General features: G+C 39.1%; 1 protein-coding gene across 5 annotated transcripts in view; it reads left to right on the plus strand.

The window, feature by feature from the left end:
* The window catches only part of RBPMS (RNA binding protein, mRNA processing factor), a 187,075-nt gene that overhangs the window by 57,915 nt on the left and 106,898 nt on the right, over nt 1–22,262 (plus strand). For all 5 annotated transcript variants that reach the window (XM_032618436.1, XM_032618438.1, XM_032618439.1 and 2 more), the window contains exon 2: nt 22,060–22,137. In XM_032618436.1, coding sequence (XP_032474327.1) covers nt 22,060–22,137 — 78 coding nt within the window. The remainder of the gene's footprint in view (nt 1–22,059; nt 22,138–22,262) is intronic.

The raw sequence follows: 22,262 nt of genomic DNA on the forward strand, positions 1-22,262 counted from the left end.
AAAAACGCACATTCCAGAGGCCCAGCCTTAATTAATCAGAAGACCCAGGAATGGAGACCAAGAATCTTCACTTTACATAACCGTCTTGTCCTCCCTGTGAACCTCATGCTCATTAAAGTTTGGGCAGGGCTTCCCTGGTGGCGCAGTGGTTGAGAGTCCGCCTGACGATGCAGGGGACACGGGTTCGTGCCCCGGTCCGGGAAGATCCCACATGCCGCGGAGCGGCTGGGCCCGTGAGCCATGGCCGCTGAGCCTGCGCGTCCGGAGCCTGTGCTCCGCAACGGGAGAGGCCACAACAGTGAGAGGCCCGCGTACCGCAAAAAAAAAAAAAAAGTTTGGGCAGTCGTTCCTGTAGAACGTTTTTAGTGTGTTCTCTGGACCAGGCAACTAGTTAGAAATGCAGAATCTCAGGCCCTACACTAGGTCAACTGAATCAGAATCTACATTTTAATAAATTTCTATGAGATAATAGGCACACTCAAGTTTGAGCACACCGCTTTACAACTCCTTACAAGTAGTAAGCTCTCAGTAATTAATCATTGCCTATTGGTTCGTCGATCTGCTTCTCAGATATTCTCCTTTTCTAAAACAAAACAGCCACAACTCTCAGAAATTTTAGGCAGTGTCTCAGGAGAATTATTCTGTTATTTTCAATGAAGAATTATAGTAAGAGTTCACTGTGTCACTAGTTTAAGCACAGACTTAGTGATCTCCTCCTAAATAAATGCAGAAGTACCTCATAAAATATAATCACAGATCTGTTTCTCATAGGAAAGGGTCTAATTCTCTGCATGTGTGAGATTCACTCGGCCTGGCTCAAAGGCCTCTGCTCCCAGGTCAAGTGAAGTTCTTCCCAACAGCCCCCATGGCCCTTGGCAGTGAGGAGCTTTCAAGGCCACAACCTCATCTCAGTGGGAGGAAGCATAATTGACTATTGCTTTGTACTTTTAAAACTAGAAAACCTTTCTGTGGATGTGGTAACTTGTCATATCAGTGTTTCCCAAATGTGTCTGAACAGGAAAATCATCTGTGTTGCTTCTTAAAAGTTCAGACACCTAAGCCTCGTTCCAGATCAACTGAATCAATTTCTGGGGGAGAATCCCAGCAACCTATTTTTTAAGACACCCTGGACATCTTTGTAATCAGACATATTTTGAGAAACACTGAATTATCTGATCTTTCCCCTCAGCAGATTACCTTTCTGATTATATTTTTTGTTGTCCCTTATGTTTTCTTGAACATATATTGCCCCGAGAGCAGTAAAGAAGGTAGCTCGGGATTGCCAGTTTAGAACTGAAATATGTATAACTAAGTACTGCATAACACTGTTTTTCAAGGACTTAAAAATTAACGTTATTTCATACTACTTATGGTCCTTTGAAAATGTTATCAAAATGGCAAGTGTTTTGAAGATGTAAGATGGTGAAATGATGAAGCAGCGTAAAATACTTGGGGGGTAGATGTGTGTGCATGGGGCTTGCTTAAACATGTGATTTGTCATCTCTTATCTCAGAGCTCCTTTGCATTCAACTCTTGAATGTGCTTTAACCTAAGATAAACTTTTGTTATTGTTACTATATTATTTAGAGAAAGGACTTATGCTTTCTTTCTCTTGTAATTAAATTGTTCATGTACTATCCTTTCTGAATTTTTGCAGAAGAAAGCTGGTTCTTTCCTCTTGGAAAGGAACAAATTGTGTTGACCGCTAATTTAGGATTAGAGTAATTCTGGGTCTTGAGCATTAAAACAAAAATAAATTATCAAATACTTAATGGTACACTCTTAGAAGTCACTGAATTTATTGGTTTGTGTAAATCCACTATTAGATAATGTCACTTAATTTGGGATCTCAAATTCTTACACTTTATAAATCACTTCACGGGTTTAAATTATTGTTTTTGACGGATAGATAGGAAGGGAGTCGTCTTCTCTTACAGTTAGGATCCTGACCATTTCTGTGAAGTAATTTAAGTACTAACCAGTTGTGGTTTTCCCCAAGTGAGTGTGTCATCTGTAAATGTCAGATTCAGAAGGAAACTTTGATCCCTAACCTTAGGAAATTTAGATCCCTAATTCAAGACAGTGATAGGTGAATAAGGTAAGGTGCCTGCTCTCAAGGAATTTATAGTTTAATTGGAAAGGACTTAACTAAAGCCTGTGAAACAAATAGAGACAGAATAAGACATATGACCTTGTTACAAACAGTGCAACAGGAGTTCAGCGAAGAAGGAAGGAAATAATGAAGCAGGCACGGAATGCTACTGCTTTGGAGAAGGAAGGAGACTTGATTGATTGGGGCTTCTAAGTGCAGAAGTGAGCCTTCTACCCAAGTAAAGAATAATTGTAAAAGAAGAAGAGGGGGGCTTCCCTGGTGGCGCAGTGGTTGAGAGTCCGCCTGCCGATGGAGGGGATGTGGGTTCGTGCCCCGGTCCGGGAAGATCCCACGTGCTGCGGAGCGGCTGGGCCCGTGAGCCATGGCCGCTGAGCCTGTGCGTTCGGAGCCTGTGCTCCGCAACGGGAGAGGCCACAGCAGTGAGAGGCCCGCGTACCCAAAAAAAAAAAAAAAAAAAAAAAAAAAGAGGTTTTCAGTCAGGAACAAGCAGGGTATGATGGATGTTAAGACTGACTTAGTAGAGCCCAGGGAAGAAATATTGCAGAAAAGGAAGGAATCATAATTATGAATATTTGAAGGCCAGAGGCTTGGGAATTTTGTTTTCATGTAGTTGCAAGAAACTGATGCATGTTATTAGCAGTGCTGATTGTGAGGTTAGAAAAACAGGAATTTTGTTTGTGTCTTTATTCATTTCCAAAACCAAATGTGTGTGCATGTGTATGTGTATCTGATATTCTGTTTTTAACATCTTTGAGCCATAAGATGGCATTGCAAATAAAATTTTAAATTTCTGATAGTTTTAAATTTTATTATGTTCCGATGAATGGGACACTCTCTAGCACAGATTATGACATTTGGAGGGAAAAAAATGGTGCTTGTGCCAGCCTTGCAGGGTCATCTGCGAGTTACGGGCCAGTTGTCTAAGCACTGCTTACGCTTGGATAGTGTTAAAGGGATGAGGTTCCCTGGTTTCCTAGTACCTGGGACACATTTCACTTAGCAAAAAAGTGTATTGCATGTGATGTGTAGTGTTAACTACACTAAAAAGGTTTTAAGTCATTGGTATATTGTAGCTCAATGTTTTTTATTTTTCTGATGACGTTTTTATATTCTGCTGTATAGAATGTATACGTTAGGAGTGTCTTTCACGAGGTTCCAAATAAGGTATCCTTTAATGGCTGAGATGTGGCCGTTTGGAAGAATGAGTGAGAAGTTTTGGCACCACGGGACAGCACAATCTGGAAAGTTGCTTGTACCTTTATTTGGTCTTATTAGAACACAGGCTCTGGCACTGTGAAAACTGTTTTGGCTGTGCGTATTTCAGCCTGTGTCCTACCCAGAGCCTGGACAGCACACTGGGTTCCAGGGAGATCACTGACAGGTCAAGTCACGTCCACTAGGAAAGATCCTTCACATGCCCCCGGGTTCTGACAATTTTGAGAATTCTTCCTCAGTTGGAGAAGAACAGTTTTGGAACCTGGCTGAGCTGTTTGAAGTTCACAAAACGGAAAATATAGAGCTGGTTTCTGGAAAGAGTACTGTTTTGTGTTCTTTACAAGTATGTCGTATTATACATGCATATTTTCTTTCACGCGTTAAACCTTGAAAAGGAACTCTATAAGAAGTTCCTGAAGGGGCGTGGAGGTAGTGTGAGCAGCAGCATTTCACTCTGGAGATTCAATATTAATAAGGGAATATTTGTGTCTTAAGTGGTGTGTGCGGTTTGTTCGGTGGTCATGTTTTTTCCTTAATAGCTATTGTTGAAAAACTGTTTTATGGATAATTTTTCTAAGTATCTTTGGCTAAACGAAGTCCTAAGTTTTGGACTTGAATAATTTCATTCTTTAGTGTTCATTTTGCCCCGCCAGCAAAAAGAATTACCTCGTAGCAGTTGAAGGGTTATATTTACTTATTTAACAAAAACTTATATAATGCTTACTATGGGCCAGGTGCTTTTCTATATGCTTTACAAATGTTCACGTATTTAGTCTTCTTCGCAACCCTATGGAGTAGGTTTTATTCTGTCCCCCATGTTACCAGTGAGGAAACCGAGGCTCCAGTTGGTTACTGTGTTGTCCAAGACCATTTAGCTAATAGGTGTGTCAGCTGGGGTTCAAGTTCAGGCAGTCTGCCTGCAGAGTTTGTGGGCTTAAACACTGTGCTCTGCTAAGTCACTCTTTCTCAGGAGGGAAAAAACCAACACAGATGGATTCAGTCATGACTGTTCTGCTGTCGGTTCATCAGATTCTTTGATCTATCAGTAACTCTGGAGCCCATTTACCTGGTTTTGTGCTAACAATTCTGCTGAATTCTTTAAATTTGTGGCTTAAGATGACATTCTCCTTTACTACTGTGAATAAAAACACACAATTAAAAAAATATACTTGTAAAAACAATGAAATATATATTCCAAGGGCTTGATTGAGAGGTTCTCAATGGCAAGAACTAGGTCTTCTTGACTGATGTCCTTTGACCCCAGTATGCTTTCACCAAAAGCCTTTCTTTTCCTTTCACTATACCTTTGGAGTGGGGATGGAACCTGGAGATGAACTATTCCACACCTTCCTTGTATAAATAAGCAAACTGAGGCTCAGAGAGTTCATGCCCAAGCCCTCAACGGCTAGTTCCGAAGCAGAAATGTGACTTAAATTACTTGGCTCAATTTAGTGGTCTTTTCCTTCCATTATAGAAATTGAAAAGTTACAGTGCTGTGAGAACCCAGATAAAATATCTAATAAACTTTGAAACATTTTAGATCCATTTGGAAAGCATATATTATACTTTTATTAATCTCAGTTATTTCTCAACCTCAAACCTCATCATTTCTCTTCTGACATTTGTTATATCTTTCAGTACTTCCAGCCAACACATACAGTCCTGCTTGTAAGTCATGCCAAGTGTTCTGAGACCGGCATCCCTTTACATAATTATACATACACATAAGTAATATATAAGCTCAATATTGACTTGATTGAAATGACTGCACAAATGGGAAATAGATATGATTATAGGTGGTTATCAAATCAAACAAATATGTATCACTAGAGAGGTAGTTCCTATAGTAGGCTGGGAGATTATAAGTCATAGCCTAAGTATACAGAATGTATTCTGGCATTGAAAATTCCTACCATTGGAAAAGCTAGGAGGTGATCCAAACTTGAACATTGAAATTTTCTCTTTTACTGGAAGAATGTGTTATAAGCACTGGGCTTTGCAGTAAACTAACTAGTTTATAAATTAGAGGAGGTAGCCAACCTAAAATAGACTGTATTTTAAAAATTTGTATTTCAGGCATGTGGCATTTTAAATGCAAACAAATATTGGCTGAAATTCTCATGTAGAAATAGGTTTAGAAGAGTGGGTGGTTCTTAGTAAGTTCACCTAAAGCCCTATTAATACAAAATATAGCCTGCATATAATATATATCTGTGCTCTGTGGGAGTCTCTGTGACCCTCCCAAGTTTTTCACCTAGTAGTAGTTTAAAATATTTTAAATTTATATATTTGCAATTTTTATTTTCTATATCATATGAGATGAATTTTAAATGAGGTATGGATAATAAAATAAAATATAACTAAGATATGTAGTACAATAAAAGGTAGTGATTGAACAAATCAGGAACATTATAAATTGAGTAAAATACACTCTTTTTTTTTTTTTTGCGGTAAGCGGGCCTCTCACTGTTGTGGCCTTTCCCGTTGCGGAGCACAGGCTCTGGACGCGCAGGCTCAGCGGCCATGGCTCACGGGCCCAGCCGCTCCGCGGCATGTGCGGTCTTCCCCGACCGGGGCACGAACCCGTGTCCCCTGCATCGGCAGGTGGGCTCTCAACCACTGTGCCACCAGGGAAGCCCAATACACTCTTTTTTTAAAAAAGTCACATTTGTTTCATTCTAATGACTTTTACAATATGGAATCTTATCAATTAAAAATTTAATAGGAAAAATACAGGTCTTCTTCTGATAGTACTTTAAAATAGAAATGCATGTGAATCCATAACCATATAGTTTCACCGGCTAGTTTTACCAACTGATGTAAGTCTCTTGACTGATGTTTATATAATTATTTATGTCAAAGTTTTAAAAAATATACACTTAGATTTGTTTAAACTTACTTTTAGATAATTGTAGGTTCACATACAGTTCTAAGAAGTAATACAGAGAGATCCTGTGTGCGCTTTGCCTGGTTTTCCCTAATGATAACATCTTATAAAACTGTAGCACCATATCACAACCAAGAAATTGACAGTGATACAATCCACTCATTTTATTTAGATTTCCCGAGTTTTACATGTACGTGTTTTGTTCTATGCAGTTTTATCCCACGTGTATGTTTGTGTATCCACCACCACAGTTAAGATGTGGAACAGTCCCATCACCACACGGATCCCTGTAATTGCCTTTGTAATATACACCTTCCTTCTCACCCCTCACTCCCTCTTTGTCTCTGACTTTCACAGACTCATCGGTTTTCCATCTCTAGAATTTTGTCATTTCAAGAATGTTAAATGAATGGGATTGTGTAGTATGTAACCTTTAGGAATTGCTGGGTTTTTTTCTTTTTTTCTTTTTTTTTTACTGAACATAATTCCCTTGAGTTTCATCCAACTTATTTGTGTTAACAGTTTTTTATTGCTGAGTGGTATTCCATGGATACTGGTATACCACAGTTTGTTTAACCATTCCCCCATTGGACGACATCTGGCTTATTTCCAGTTCTTGGCTATTATGAATAAAGCATCTGTGAATGCTTGTGTACAGGTTTTTTTGTGTGAACATAAGTTTTTCTCTGGGATAATTGCCCAAGAATGCAATTACTAGGTTATATGGTAATTGCACCTTTAGTTGGGAAAGAACTTGCCAAACGGTAATATTTTCTAAGGTGGTTGTACCTTTTTACATTCCCACCAGCAGTGTGAATGAGAGATTCGCTTTCCCCACATCCTCACCAGCACGGTATTGTCATTATTTTTATGTCCTATGAGATGATACATTCTGATATGAATATTAATCAAATGGATAATTTAATGAGTTGTGGACATTAATCAATGTATAATGTAGCTAACATTATCTCCAATAAAAAGTAGTAATTAAATAGATCAAGTGTTATGAAATTGACTAAAATGTACTTCTAGTATACTTTGAATATTAATACTTAATCAAGAAGTTAGCTCCTACTTTTAATTTTACCATTAAAGTAAGTAGGAAGAAGGCAGGTGTTACTATGTCCAAGTTGTTTTTGCTTTTTGTTTTTTTAACATCTTTATTGGGGTATAATTGCTTTACAATGGTGTGTTAGTTTCTGCTTTATAACAACTATGTCCAAGTTTAAAGATTTTAGAGACCGATGATTTGCCTAATACCACTTCACAATTTGTTAACATTCTTTTTCCTTATTACTTTTCCTTTTCCTTACTACTTTTCTTTGATAGGAATGCTTGAACCTATCAGACTTGATTTTTCTTCAATCTCAGAAATAGAAGGAAAAGAGAACTTCCTGATGTGATGGAAGCTAAACAAGAAAGAAAGGAAGGAGAAAAGGAGTCTAGGAGGATGCATTAATAGCAGGAGGCTGGGCTGCTGGTCAGAATGGGATGTACTCATGGCCTTCTAAAGAGGAGACAGAGGGTAGTGAAGGGACTTTGAGCCACACTATTGGGATTCATAATTTGGACAGTACTTCTAGTTTAACTTGTTAGTTCCTTTTGCTCTGTAAACGTATTTTTATTTTCTCTCTTGTCCACTTTAAGCTTGTGTATAACGGTTGTGTGATAGTACTGTCAGTTGCAGCCTCTCTTAGAGTTGCCTTTGGAGCATGAAAATACATTTCCTTTTTGATTGTTGTAACCCACCTTAATATAGGTAACATTTTCTGAGCCCTTACTGTGAACCAGGCACTGAACTCTTTATTTAGCTTATTTAATCATAGTGACAACTCTGTGTAAAGAATTACCCCCAAATTTAGCAGCTTAAAGAATGAACATTTATTATTTCAGTTTCTAAGGGTTAGGAATCTAGGATGCTTAGGTAGGTGCATCTAGTTCAGGATCTCTCATGAGGGTGGACTCGAAACATTTTTTTTTCCCTGTGCTATACAGTAGGTCCTTGTCGGTTATCTATTTTAAATATACTAGTGTGTACATGTCCCAAACTCCCAATCTGTTCCCCACCACCACCCCCCTTTCCCCCTGGTAACCATAAGTTAGTTCTCTAAGTCTGTGAGTTTGTTTTGTAAGTTCATTTGTATCTTTTTTTTTTAAGGTTCTGCATATAAGTGATATCATGTGATATTTGTCTTTCTCTGTCTGACTTACTTTGCTTAGTATGATAACCTCCAGGTCCATCCATGTTGCTGCAAATGGCATTATTTCATTCTTTTTAATGGCTGAGTAATATTCCATTGTATATATGTACCACATCTTCTTTATCCATTCATCTGTCGATGGACATTTAGGTTGCCTCCATGTCTTGGTGATTGTAAACAGCAAACAGTGAACATTGGGGTGCATGTATCCTTTTGAACCATGGTTTTCTCTGGATATATACTGTGTGTGTGTGTGTGTGTGTGTGTGTGTGTATACACATACTGTGGAGTGGGATTGCTGGATCATATGGTAGCTCTTTTTTTAGTTTTTTAAGGAACCTCCATACTGTTTCCATAGTGGTTGTACCAATTTACGTTCCCACCAACAGTGTAGGAGGGTTCCCTTTTCTCCACATCTCCCACATTTATTGTTTGTAGGCTTTTTGATGATGGCCATTCTGACTGGTGTGAGGTGATATCTCATTGTAGTTTTGATTTGCATTTATCTAATACTTAGCGATGTTGAGCATCTTTTCACTTGCCTCCTGGCCATCTGTATGTCTTCTTTGGAGAAATGTCTGTTTAGGCCTTCTGCCCATTTTTTGATTGGGTTCTTTTTTTGTTTGTTTGTTTTTTGATATTGAGCTGCATGACCTGTTTGCAAATTTTGGATATTAATCCCTTGTCAGTCCCATCCTTTGCAAATATTTTCTCCCATTCTGTGGATTGTCTTTTCATTTTGTTTATGGTTTCCTTTGCTGTGCAAAAGCTTTTGAGTTTAATTAGGTCCCGTTTGTTTATTTTTGTCTTTATTTCCATTACCCTAGGAGACGGATCAAAAAAGATTTTGTTGTGATTTATGTCAAAGAGCGTTCTGCCTATGTTTTCTTCTGAGAGTTTTATAGGATCTGGTCTTACATTTAGGTCTTTAATCCATTTTGAGTTTATTTTTGTGTATGCTGTTAAAGAATGTTCTAATTTCATTCTTTTACATGTAACTGTCCAGTTTTCCCAGACCATTTATCAAAGAGACTGTCTTTTCTCCATTGTATAGTCTTGCCTCCTTTGTTGTAGATTAATTGACCCTATGTGCATGGGTTTATTTCTGGGCTTTCTATCCTGTTCCACTGATATATATGTCAGTTTTTATGCCATTACCATACTCTTTTGATGAATGTAGCTTTGTAGTATAGTCTGAAGTCAGGCAGCCTGATTCCTCCAGTTCCGGTTTTCTTTCTCAAGATTGCTTTGCCTAATCGGGGTCTTCTGTATCTCCATTACAAATTTTAAGATTTTTTTTTTGTCCTAGTTCCGTTAAAAAAAAATATGCCATAGTAATTTGATAGAGATTGCATTGACTTTGTAGATTGCCTTGGGTAGTATAGTCATTTTGACAATATTGATTCTTCGAATCCAAGAACATGGTATATCTTTCCATCTGTTTGTATCATCTTCTATTTCTTCAGCATCTTATAGTTTTCAGTGTACAGGTGTTTTGCCTCCTTAGGTAAATTTATTCCTAGGTATTTTATTCTTTTTGATGTGCTGGTAAAGGGAATTGTTTCTTTAATTTCTCTTTCTGAACTTGCATTGTTAGTGTATAAAAATGCAGTAGGTTTCTGTGTATTCATTTTGTATCTTGCAACTTTATTGAATTCATTGATGAGCTCTAGTAGTTTTCTGGTAGCATCTTTAGAATTTTCTATGTATAGTATCATGTCATCTGCAGACAATGACAGTTTTACTTCTTCTTTTCCAATTTGGATTCCTTGTATTCCTTTTTCTTTTCTGACTGCCATGGCTAGGACTTCCAAAACTATGTTGAATAGAAGTGGCAAGAGTGGACATCCTTGTCTTGTTCCTGATCTTAGAGGAAATACTTTGAGCTTTTCACTGTTGAGCATGTTGTTAGCTGTGGGTTAGTCATATATGGCCTTTATTGTGTTGAGGTATGTTCCGTCTATGCCCACTTTCTGGAGCATTTTTTTTATCATAAATTGGTGTTGAATTTTGTCAAAAGCCTTTTCTGCATCTATTGAGATGATCATATATATGGTTTTTATTCTTCAATTTGTTGATGTGGTGTATCACACTGATTGATTTGCAGACAATGAAAAAATCCTTGCACCACTGGAATAAATCCTACTTGACCGTGGTGTATGCCCCTTTTAGTGTGCTGTTGAATTCGGTTTGCTAGTATTTTGTTGAGGATTTTTGGGTCTGTGTTCATCAGTGATGTTGGCCTGTAATTTTCTTTTTTTTGTGGTATCTTTATCTGGTTTTGGTATCAGGGTGATGGTGGCCTCAAAAAATGAGTTTGGGAGTGTTCCTTCCTCTGCAAGTTTTTGGAAGAGTTCCAGAAGGATAGGTGTTAACTCTTTTCTAAATGTTTGATAGAATTCACCTGTGAAACCGTCAGGTCCTGGACTTTTGTTTGTTGGAAGTTTTTAAATCACAGTTTCAGTTTTAGTATTTGTGATTGGTCTGTTCATATTCTCTAGTTCTTCCTGGTTCAGTCTTGGGAGATTGTACCTTCCTCAGAATTTGTCCATTTCTTCTAGGTAGTCCACTTTATTGGCATATGGTTGCTTGTAGTAGTCTCTTATAATCCTTTGTATTTCTGTGGTGTCCGTTGTAACTTCTCCTTTTTCATTTCTCATTTTATTGATTTGAGCCCTCTTTCCAACCTAACCTTACACCTAGAGCAACAAAAGAAAGAAGAACAAACAAAACCCAAAGTTAGCAGAAGGAAAGAAATCATAAAAATCGGAGGAGAAATAAATGAAACAGAAACAAAACAATAGAAAAGTTCAATGAAACTAAAAGCTGGTTCTTTGAAAATATAAACAAAATTGATAAACCTCAAGACATTTTTAGCTGGGGCTGCAGTCATCTGAAGACTTGGTTAGGGCTGGAAAATCTGCTTCCAGGACCACTTGCTTGTGTAGCTTTTGGTCCATCATCATGTAGCCCTCCCCATAGAGCTTCTTGGATATCCTCATGACATGGTACCTGGCTTCACCCATTGTGAATGATTCAAGAGAGTTTTCTACTGAAGAAGTCACAGTGCCTTTTTAAATTTATATTTATTTTTGGCTGTGTTGGGTCCTCGTCTCTGTGCGAGGGCTCTCTCTAGTTGTGGCAAGCGGGGGCCGCTCTTCATCGCGGTGCGCTGGCCTCTCACTGTCGCGGCCTCTCTTGTTGCGGAGCATAGGCTCCAGAGGCGCAGGCTCAGCGGTTGTGGCTCACTGGCCTAGTTGCTTCGTGGCATGTGGGATCCTCCCAGCCCAGGGCTCGAACCCGTGTCCCCTGCATTGGCAGGCAGGCTCAACCACTGCGCCACCAGGGAAGCCCGTAGTGCCTTTTTTTACCCAGTTGCTAGAAGTCACACAGTGTCACTTCGGCCATATTCTTTTCATTAGAAGTGAGTCACTAAGTGAAGCCCGTGCTGAAGGGGAAAGGAATTAAGTTCTACGTTGTGAATGGAGGAGTGTCAAAGATTTTCTGGACATAATTTAAAACTGCCACACCTGGGTTACCAGTGTTGTCTCGATTTTCCAGATGAGGAAACTTGTGAATGGAGAAGTTAAGTGACTGGTCCAAGGTGCATAGCTAGTTGGAGAAGTAGGGTTTAAGTCTCAGCAGCCTGGCTCATGTGACTCCTTTTCTTTTTTTTCTTTTGGTTTCATTTTGTTTTTACTACATATGCTTTACTGCCTTGAGTGCTTCATCTCCTGAGTACACATTAAAAAGTCACAGTGACTTCACTTCTTCATACTCATTCCCAACTGGATATTTATGGGTTACTTGCCTCTTTTATGCCTCACTCCTAGTACTGTGACTTAATACTTAGATTCACTCATTTAGTTCATTCTGTAGATACTTAGCATCTGCTGCTAAGTACTGGGATGCTCACCACTGTCGTGTGGGGAAGAACTTTGATTTTGAAGGTGTACCGACCTAGCAGCAAAGAATTTCAAGGTGTATATTGGGTAGTTTCCCGTGACTAAACATTGGGAAGCAAACATTTTTCCCATAGCCTTTTAGTTTTGCGGTTCTCACACCTTCTGCAGTTGTTAGAACTATGGTGCATTGTGGGTAGTTATTTAGAATGCATTGTGAGCTAAAGTTGACAGTGGGATCAACTTCCTCAGATGGAGTTTGTCCACTACTGATATCAAAAGCAATAAATGCATTAGACCCCTGGGCACTGTTAGGACCATCATCTTGCCCCTGCTAATTTTTTCCAGTACTTTAAGTGACTATGAAGAACCCTGTGCTATCTGCGATAGTTTTCCTCTGCAGTTTGGGAGGCGTAAAATGAAGTAAAAAAAATTTTTTCCCCAAGAGATCTGCTTTGTAAAATGACAATCACAGTCACCCAAACTCTGCCGAAAGAGAAAGAGAGAGAGGTCTTAGAATTTTGATAATATTTCTGTATATTCTTGTCTTATATTTCATTTTGTTAGGCCATGGAATAGTCTGTATTATGGGTAGCCCAAGGGATCTTTTTGACATACAATTTTAGGGTACATTATAGGATTAAAAAACCCTAAGGGTAACTGCACTTTGGGGCATCAGAATGCAAACTTCTGTTTATAATGTACTGGATAACGTATCCAATGAAAAATCTTCATGTTTTAGCAATGTAAACAGTGCAGTGTAATTGGGTAAAGTGTACGATTCCATGGGTTAACCAGTGTTAAAACAGAATAAGCCATCAGAAAATTGACTAAAGGAACTTGGAGAAGCCATGGTGGGGTGTTAAAGGGTAAAGCTTCCTACCTTTATAAGGAACTTCTTGTTGAACTCGAAGGACTTGACAACCATATATTGTGTTTGACAGCAAATTCCTAATTTGCCTCTGGTACCCACCTCTCTTTGTGTCTGACAGCACTAAGAAAATTTCTTAATGAGGTTAAGCGCTTATGTGTACAGACACCTCTGCCTATACTTGGGCAGTTTCAAACCCTAGAAATTCTTGATTTGTCTTATCCTTTTAAAAATATAACAGATGTGAGGAATGGCCTAGATTAGACTTTGGTTTTAAGAAGTCCTATCAAGGTGAGATTTTGAGACCAACTGATTTTAAATTGATATTGGGTTGGACTGGGGTAATCCTCCAGAATGAAAGTAGAAGCATGGTGTACCTCGTGCTAACTTGTGGCCCAGTTCTCTGTCCATTTTCTGAGCCCTGTACATACGAGTTTATGAAACGTGATGTTTCTCTTTCTTCACTATGTTCTCCCCGGAGTCTTCCTCCTTTACCTCATAAGTTAGTGGAAACTTTCTGATCACCTTGGCAAAGGGGGACCCTGGTTTCCATGGGCCTTAAATAAAGCTATCAATTTGGTTATACAGATAGGATATCCAACTGAATAGCACTTGGGACAAACACTAGTGGATCCCTCAAAACTAGGGAGTCGTGCATTGTGGGTAATTATGTGGCTTTTTTCTTTAGAAAGGATAGAACAATTATCCATTTAAAGCTAAAACAAAGCTGGGAGTCCATAACAACTGCTTAGTGGCCCTTTTATCCTATGGTTAGTCAGTCCTTGGTGTCTGTAGCAACCTGGCCTCCTGAACCAAAACATACTTTCTCAGGGCTAGAAAAGGAGCAAGTCTTTAAGTCCAGTAGGTGGCCATTGTCAGGAAAAAGGAACTTGACCACCTGTCCAATTTGAAGCCAATGCCAAGAAGAAACTGGAGCTTGACCAAAGGCTGGTCAGTTTCTGCTGAGCTGCAACCAGAATTAAATAACCTGGCAGGCCATTTTAATGATTGTGGTAATCCATTTCTGTGGTGGCAAGATACGAATGGGACGACTTCCCTGGTAGCGCAGTGGTTAAGAATCCGCCCGCTAATACATGGGACACGGGTTCGAGCCCTGGTCCGGGAAGATCCCACATGCTGCTGAGCAGCTAAGCCCGTGCACCACCACTACTGAAGCCCGTGCACTAGAGCCCGTAGAGCCCGGTGGCGACAACAGAAGCCACCGCAATGAGAAGCCCATGCACCGCAACAAAGAATAGACCCTATTCGCCGCAACTAGAGAAAGCCCGTGCACAGCAATGAAGACCCAACGCAGCCAAAAATAAACAAAATAAATAAATGTATTTTTTAAAAAAAGATACGAATGGGAAATCATAGCAGGCCAGCAAAGCCTTCTTTGGAACTGAGAGGACCAGCAGTCCTCAGCGTGGTTCAGTCTTGCAGTTTGGGTTTTCAGCTGGTGCTTATAGAATAAGCAAAGAACTAAATCTACTTACACTTTATTTAAAAAGAATAAAATAATTTATTATTATTTAACCAGAGTGTAAAACTTACAGGGCTCTGGAACACGCAGATCCCCTGCCCCAGCCTCGTGTGTTTAAACAACCCAGCTCTATGGGACTTATACTGCCACACATACGTGGAGCTCTTTTTAACTTCTCTGCCCCTGAAACCACGTTTATTTCATGGTCTCGAGAGATAAGGCACTTCTTGGATGTTGGAAAGTGAGTGATTCCTCTGTTCTTGTCCTAGTGAGAAGTAGGTTGATAACAAAGCAAGAACGCCCCTTTGCCTGAAGCTAGGACGGGTGCTCCTGCACCTAGGGCCTTAGCTTAGAGTCACTAGTGCCCTTTTGTGGGTTAGGTTTTATTTTTAGAGTAAGTACAAAGAAACACTCACTGACGGTCAGAATAGAAATGTGAAGCAAGTTACGTAAATGTGTATTTCTACTAGATCAAGTTTGTCCCTTTGGAGCAAGGACAGGCAGAAGATGAGAATTTCTAAGGACAAAAGTGGATGGGAAGGACCCAAGGTTTATATTTTCAAAGAAAGGAGATCTGTTTGGGCTTGTGTTTGTTCTTTTTTAAGAAATAGTTTATGCTTATAAATAGTTAAATGCCAGAGGGTACAAACATATAAAATGAAAGTTCTTTGTAATCCCACCTTCCCTCCCCATTATTAATTTAATAGTTAACGCATTATATATTCTTTTGGTACCTTTTTTTTTTTTTTAACCTGCGCACGTACTTAAAAACACTGAAAGAATTAGTGGGATTATGGGCAATTTCTGGTGTTTTGCTTTTTTACTTAATAATCAGAAACCTTGTTCCATATCAGTAGATAAGGATATCTACTCACCATTTTAAATGTGCAAGAGTTTGAGCATTTTCTCAAACTTTTTGTGAATTACTCATTTACCTTTGAAATTGGATTTATTTAAGCAAGCAAAAAGTATGTTTCAGTCGTCATTAGTAGAAATGTGATTTTACTGTTTCCCATGTACTGATCGTTCTCTCCTTGTTAATAGGTGTACAGTCCTGAATTTTCTGTGGTCTGTTTATGACTTTTTATGTCTGCGATTTTTATGTGATTTCAGTCTGTTTTTCATTTTTCCTCCCTTGCTTTTTGTCTCATTTCTCTTCTTCGTCTAAATTTCTGTCTCTTACAACGTTAATTTTTTCTGACTTTTTGTCACACGAGTGTTTATCATTTGATGTTGTAACTGTCCTGATATGATTGTGACTGGGAAGTATGATCACCTCATTTTGTTTGCCATGTCATCACCGGAGGCGTTGACAAGCAAACACTTACCGTTTCCCATGAATACAATGTTACTCTGCAGATTTCTAAAATCAGGGAAAATTTTATACTGTGTGCTTAGGACTGTGCTACACACTACCCAGAAAAGCACTTTCACCCTCTAAAATGCCCACTGCAAGATCTTACCTGGGAATCCACTTGCACATGTTTCAAAAAACAGTTACACCAAAAGAATGATTTAAACATACAACACATTTGAAAGCTGCTTTTAGGAGTCTACATTTGTATGTGTGAGAATGTGGATAGGTGGAGAGAAAGTTTGCAGAGGATAGATGATCATAGAAGCACCCCCATGGGTTTTAGGATATTTCAAATAAATGATTATACAGTTATTCATGAGTCATTAGAAAATGTGAAGGTGCCTTTCCCAATCCTAGGATTTAAGAGGAACCTCAAGACGTCAGCTCATAGCAGCTAGAGATGATGTCTCAGACCTTTTTTTACAAACGATTAAAATGTCCACAGGAAATGCCCATAGTCTTGGGACACTGTGTGTTTACTGGCTGTGGCGGCTTACATGATTATTCTCTACTGAAATTATATACTGAATTTAACAAGCATTTGTCTATTGGTTTTTATTTTAATGTCTAGATTACCTACAAGATCATGCATGTTCTTTGTTAAAGGGAGGGCGTTTCCATTTCAGGGCCTGTTTTGGCCTTTCTGTCCAGGAAAGCCCAAGACGGACACAGTGACTTTACTTAATTAGAGTTTAGAAGTCAGTCACTGAAGTGTGGCTTGTCTTTCCCCGTGGGAGCTGGCAGTGCCATTTAAGAACGCACAGCTGGTGTTATCCAAAATGTAACTGTGGCCTCTGCAGGAATGGTTGATAATGGCTGAGCCAAGAAGGCCTTTGCTCTAACTGACCCGCACAGGACGATTTCTCCTAGCATTTATTCTTTCAATCCTTTTGGGGTAGAAATGAAGTTGGAGGTACATCCACAGAATCCATTAGCGTCCCTTTGGGACAGAGCTGTCAGCAGCTTCACATTTTGAACTTCTATGAGGCATGTTGTGTCCTTGACTAAGAAATGTGTTTCCCCATGTGTCTGATAAAGTAAACATCTGCAATGCTAAAGGCGTAGTGCCAGGCACATCTGTGTCCATAGACAATGCTGTTAAATTAAGGGTTGCCCTGGAAAACGATTGACCTGCGACAAAGTTCATTTGGCATCATTCATTTGTTTTGGGGCGCTTTTTTCTGAGTATTTGATCATGGATCTTACATGTCTCTTAAACTTTGATCTCATTGTTTGGGTTCTAATTGTTTACTCTGTGAATGAGCTAAGCTTCCTCTCGTCACAGAAAGTTGCATATTCCTTCAGTGACAGTAAGCTCCCTGCAAGCAAGAATCGTGTCTAGGAAAGGGAACCCTCCTGAACTGTTGGTGGGCATATACTCGGGGCTCTCCGCACGTATTTCTGCCCTCAGGCAGAGGCTGTTGCCTGGCACTGCTGGCTATCAGGGAATCCAGCAGACAGAGCAGATGTCTTTTACATGTCCACACGTGCAGTCACATGGTATTTGACTAAACCGAATGGCCAATTAAATTCAGAATTAGATTGCCTTTTTCCTCTCATCTATTTGATTTACTATCAATCAATGTGGATTAAACAATCGATTCTCAAAAAAAAAAAAAAATCATGTCTAGGGACTTCCCTGGTGGTCCAGTGGCTAGGACTCCCGCTTCCACTGCCAGGGGCGTGATTTCAATCCCTGGCTGGGAAACGAAGATCTCCCATGCCACACGGCACGGCCAAAAAAAAAAAAAAATCATGTCTAACCTTTGCGATTTCCATAGACATAGCAAAGGCAAAACCCAGAAGTGCTTTACTATTTAATGGCTCAGATAAAACGAGTGGTGGTGAGAAGAGTAGGGAAACTAAAATGTTTTAAAACATCCCCGTGATTTTAGGTCCCAGTTACCATAGAAAAGCATGAATTAGATATTCAGGAAGAGGGTTTTTTTTCCATTCATTATCAGTGATTTTTTTTTTTTTTTTTTTAACTTAATGAAGTTTCCCAGTCTGAGGAGGTCTAGAAAGGATTCAGAACACATAGATTCCAAGCATTTGGATTTAAGAGACCTTTAGTTGTCCTCATAACTTCATAATGTAAGTAAGTAAGAGTTATTTTTCCTAGCCAGACTATCTCTTCTGTCAGAGGAGAGAATAGCTCTTCATTGAGAGATAAGATGTCTTGGCAGGTTTCTGAGACAATAATGGGCTTCACTAGATTCTAGGAAACGTAATTCGTGTCCATGTATAAATAAAGTGTCAGACATCTTAGTTGCCTCTAATTTGATGAACAAAACAGAGTGGCCTTGAGTCTCTTTTTAATGCATGGGCGAGAGGCAAATTTAGGCCTATCAGTTCAGTGGGGTTTTTTTTGTTGTTTTTTTAATGTTTAACAGGTTTTTTTTGTTGAGATACTGAGATAAGAATCTTCTAATTCTGAAATATATAAAAAAGTTTATAAACTTCACAATTTTTATTGATACAAATATTGACATTATTTATGGTGTCCTAAATAAAGTAATAAAAAAATGTAGGCTGTTCTCAACCTAACAATACATTTATAGTCTCTAAAACATGCTTATTATAGAAAGATAGAAAATACAAATAAGCTAATAAAAAATATCAGAATCACTTATTAGGACTTCGCTGGAGGTCCAGTGGTTAAGACTCTGTGCTTGCATTGCAGGGGGCATGGGTTCAATCCCTGGTCGGGGAACCAAGATCCCGCGTGCCACACGGCACAGCCAAAAAGAAAAAAGAAAAATCACTTATTATTCCATCATTCAGGACTAAGTAATGTAGATATAAACCTTTTGGCATATATATCCTACGGTGTATTTTTCCCCCTTTCCATATACATACATGTGTTGGCTTTTTGTTCTATAGAATAAAACTGAATGTACTTTTTCCTTGAACATAATTTTTATTGGTTGCATAATACATTTTACGGATGTAGATGAACCTTAATTTATATCAGATAATCTTTCATTTAACTCCCAGATTTCTATTGGTTTTTTTTTTTTTTGATAAATTGTTTGACTTGCAAGTTTCTAAAGCCTTTTTCTTTAGAATAGTGCTAGAAATGATAGTTGATTTCCTGAGTTAACTCCCCAGATCCTAATTGATACCTGTCACATGGCTAAGCTTCCCTGCTGGACAAATGGTACTACAGTGATTAAAACACAGGATCTGCTTATCATTATTTCCACGGAACTCTATGTAATCCATTTACCACCTGGCATAGTGCCAGATACAATGGGCACTCAACAAAATCTGAATGAGTGGAAGCTGGGATTCCTTCTCTATCCAGGTTGTCGTGGCCGGAGCCGCCAAGTAGAACACATGGTGTTCACTTTCTGGAACGTGGGAAGAGGGATGTGGATAGCAGAGAGGGTGCGCAGGATAGCAGAATTCCCTTGTGCATGTCTTCGGCAGTTGTCAGTAATTCAGCCTTCGCAGCTTTCATAAAGAAAGTTCTGTGGAAAGAGTGTTTATCACTGGCAAAGTTGAGAGAGAAGGGGGAGGCAAAAGGTATACTGAACAACAAACTTGACCTTAATTGAAATGTATAAAACACTGTACCCAAGAGCAACAGAATATTCATTTATTTTACATACACACAGAACATTTATCATGTTCTAGGCTGTAAAACAAGGAATTGAAGGGCAGTTTTTTAAAAGTTGAAGCATATACCTACCATATCATCCAGCTATTCCATTTTCAGCTACTTATCCAAGAAGAAAGAAAACATATGTCCACACAAAGACCTGTACAAATCGATACATGAACGTTCATAGTCATTTTATTTGTAAAAGCCAAAAAACGAGAGATAACCCTGATGTCTCTTAAACAAGTGAATGGATAAATGAACTGTGAGTGTTCCTTCCACAGAATACTGCTCAGAAATAAAAATAGACTATTGTTACATGCAGCACTGTGGATGAATCTCAGAATAATTATGCTAAAGTGAAAGAAGTTGGACGAAAAAGGATACCTACTTTATGGCTCCATTTGTATGAAACTTTAGAACATACATACTAATCTGTAGTGACAGAAGGCCGATGAGTGATTGCGTGGGGATGAGGATAGTAGGAAAAGGTAGAAGGAAGATTAAAGGAGCATGAGATAAGGAAACTTTTTTGGGGATGATGGATATGTTCATTATCTTGATTGCTGTGACGGTTTCACAGGTTATACATATGTCAAAACGTATTGTAAAGCAAGATGTACAGTTTATGTGTCAATTATACCTCAACAAAGCTGTCTAAGATATAAAGAAGCAAATAACGAAAAGGCACTCATGATTCTGGGGCTGTTTACTTGATCGTAGTGTTTATTGTACACCTACATGCAAATGGCATTACAACTGAGCATTGATTTTTTTTTTTTTTTTTTTTTCCTTTGAGTAGTAACGTGATTTATAATGAGAAACTCGATCATGTTGTATCAGCTTGAGTAGAGAAGAGGAATAGGAAACATGGGGGTGAACCCGAACTCATAAAAACAGAGTAGTTAGTTCCCTGGATCTGGAGGGTGAGGAAAATGGGCAGATGTTGACCAAAGGATACAGGCTTCCAGTTAGAAGCTGAGCAAGTTTTGGGGAATCTAATGAACAGTATTGTAAGTATATTTAAGGTACTGTATTATAGGTGTACTTGAAAGTCGCTGAGAGGAGGGCTTAAGTGTTCTCATCTCAAAAAGAGAAATGGTAATTTTGTGGTGTGATGGAGGCGTTAGCTAATGCTGTAGTGGTAAGCATTTTGAAATGTACATAAAAGTTTATTAGATCAAAAAGTACATTTGAAACTTAATATGTGTCAACTATATCTCAAAGCTCGGGGGTGGGTCTGACTAAAGACTCACTAAAATAAGTAGAAACAAAATGTGGTAGTGATGATGATTCAGTGTTTACTCCTTGCCTGTTGAATCAAGACCATATTCCTGAGCCGATGACGTCATCCCCCCTCGGTTTGATCTTCCACTACCTGTTCACTTTTGGCTCCCCTTCTCCCAGAATCCACTGCGCTATCATCCCCTTCTTCATTGCCTTGGTTAATGGTTTTTATCTGCCCGTGCCTCTTCCCCACCTCACCTTTTTATATCTATGTGGTAAAATCCTACCTATCCTTGAAGTTTCCATTCAGATGCCCACGTGTTTACTCTGATCCTCCCAGCTGGAAATGTCATCTGTGTTCTGTATTTTAGCACACATTAAGTATGTATTTTGTACCGTAGCCCTTACGGTACAGACAAGTCTGCCCTGCTGTTTCAGAACTGAACAGACACAGGGTTATGCATTTGGCTACTATTTAGACACATTTCAATTGTTTAATAAACTTCTACATTTATTAAAATTACTGTAATTATCAATGCCAATGAAGGAAGCAATGACAAGACAAAGTAGGACAAAAAAATTGGTTCAGTTGTATTTTTGAACCACATTCTGTGTTCATTTGATTAGAGCAGAGGGGAGTGGTAGATTTACTGTCCTCATGACATTTTTGTTTTCCTTAAGCTAATGTTTTAATTATGGACCCTCTTTTTTTTTTTTTTTTTTTTTGCGGTACGCGGGCCTCTCACTGTTGTGGCCTCTCCTGTTGCGGAGCACAGGCTCCGGACGCGCAGGCTCAGTGGCCATGGCTCACGGGCCCGGCCGCTCCGCGGCATGTGGGATCTTCCCGGACCGGGGCACAAACCCGCGTCCCCTGCATCAGCAGGCGGTCTCCCAACCACTGCGCCACCAGGGAAGCCCTATGGACCCTCTTTTCCCCTCATGTTTTAGTACCAGGCAATGGCTAGGAAAGAAGTCAGTTTGTAAATTTAAATCTGCTAGAAGTGATTCACTCTGACACATCACACAGGGCTACTCAAGAATTGGCTTAATGGCGTCTTAACATTAGAGCAGTCATTGTGTCATGGAAAGAGCACGAATTAGGAGTCGAGGAGTATTTGAAGAAATGTGTTTGGGGGATTTCAGGTGAGCTATTTTATGACTGTCCACTCCCTTGATCACTTCTTGTATTTATCTTTCAGGTCCGGACTCTCTTTGTCAGTGGTCTCCCTCTGGATATCAAACCTCGGGAGCTGTATCTGCTTTTCAGACCATTTAAGGTACCTTTTCTATCTTTCAGAAATTGTAAAAGGAGACAAAGAGTGTGTGTATAAGCTTCCTGGGGCTTTTTGTAGAAAGAAATGAAATGTCTGTGAAAGCACTGTTTTTAAAAGGTTAGTGAGTA

The sequence above is a fragment of the Phocoena sinus genome, chromosome 21 (genome assembly GCF_008692025.1).
Source record: "Phocoena sinus isolate mPhoSin1 chromosome 21, mPhoSin1.pri, whole genome shotgun sequence".
NCBI classification, from domain to species: domain Eukaryota; kingdom Metazoa; phylum Chordata; class Mammalia; order Artiodactyla; family Phocoenidae; genus Phocoena; species Phocoena sinus.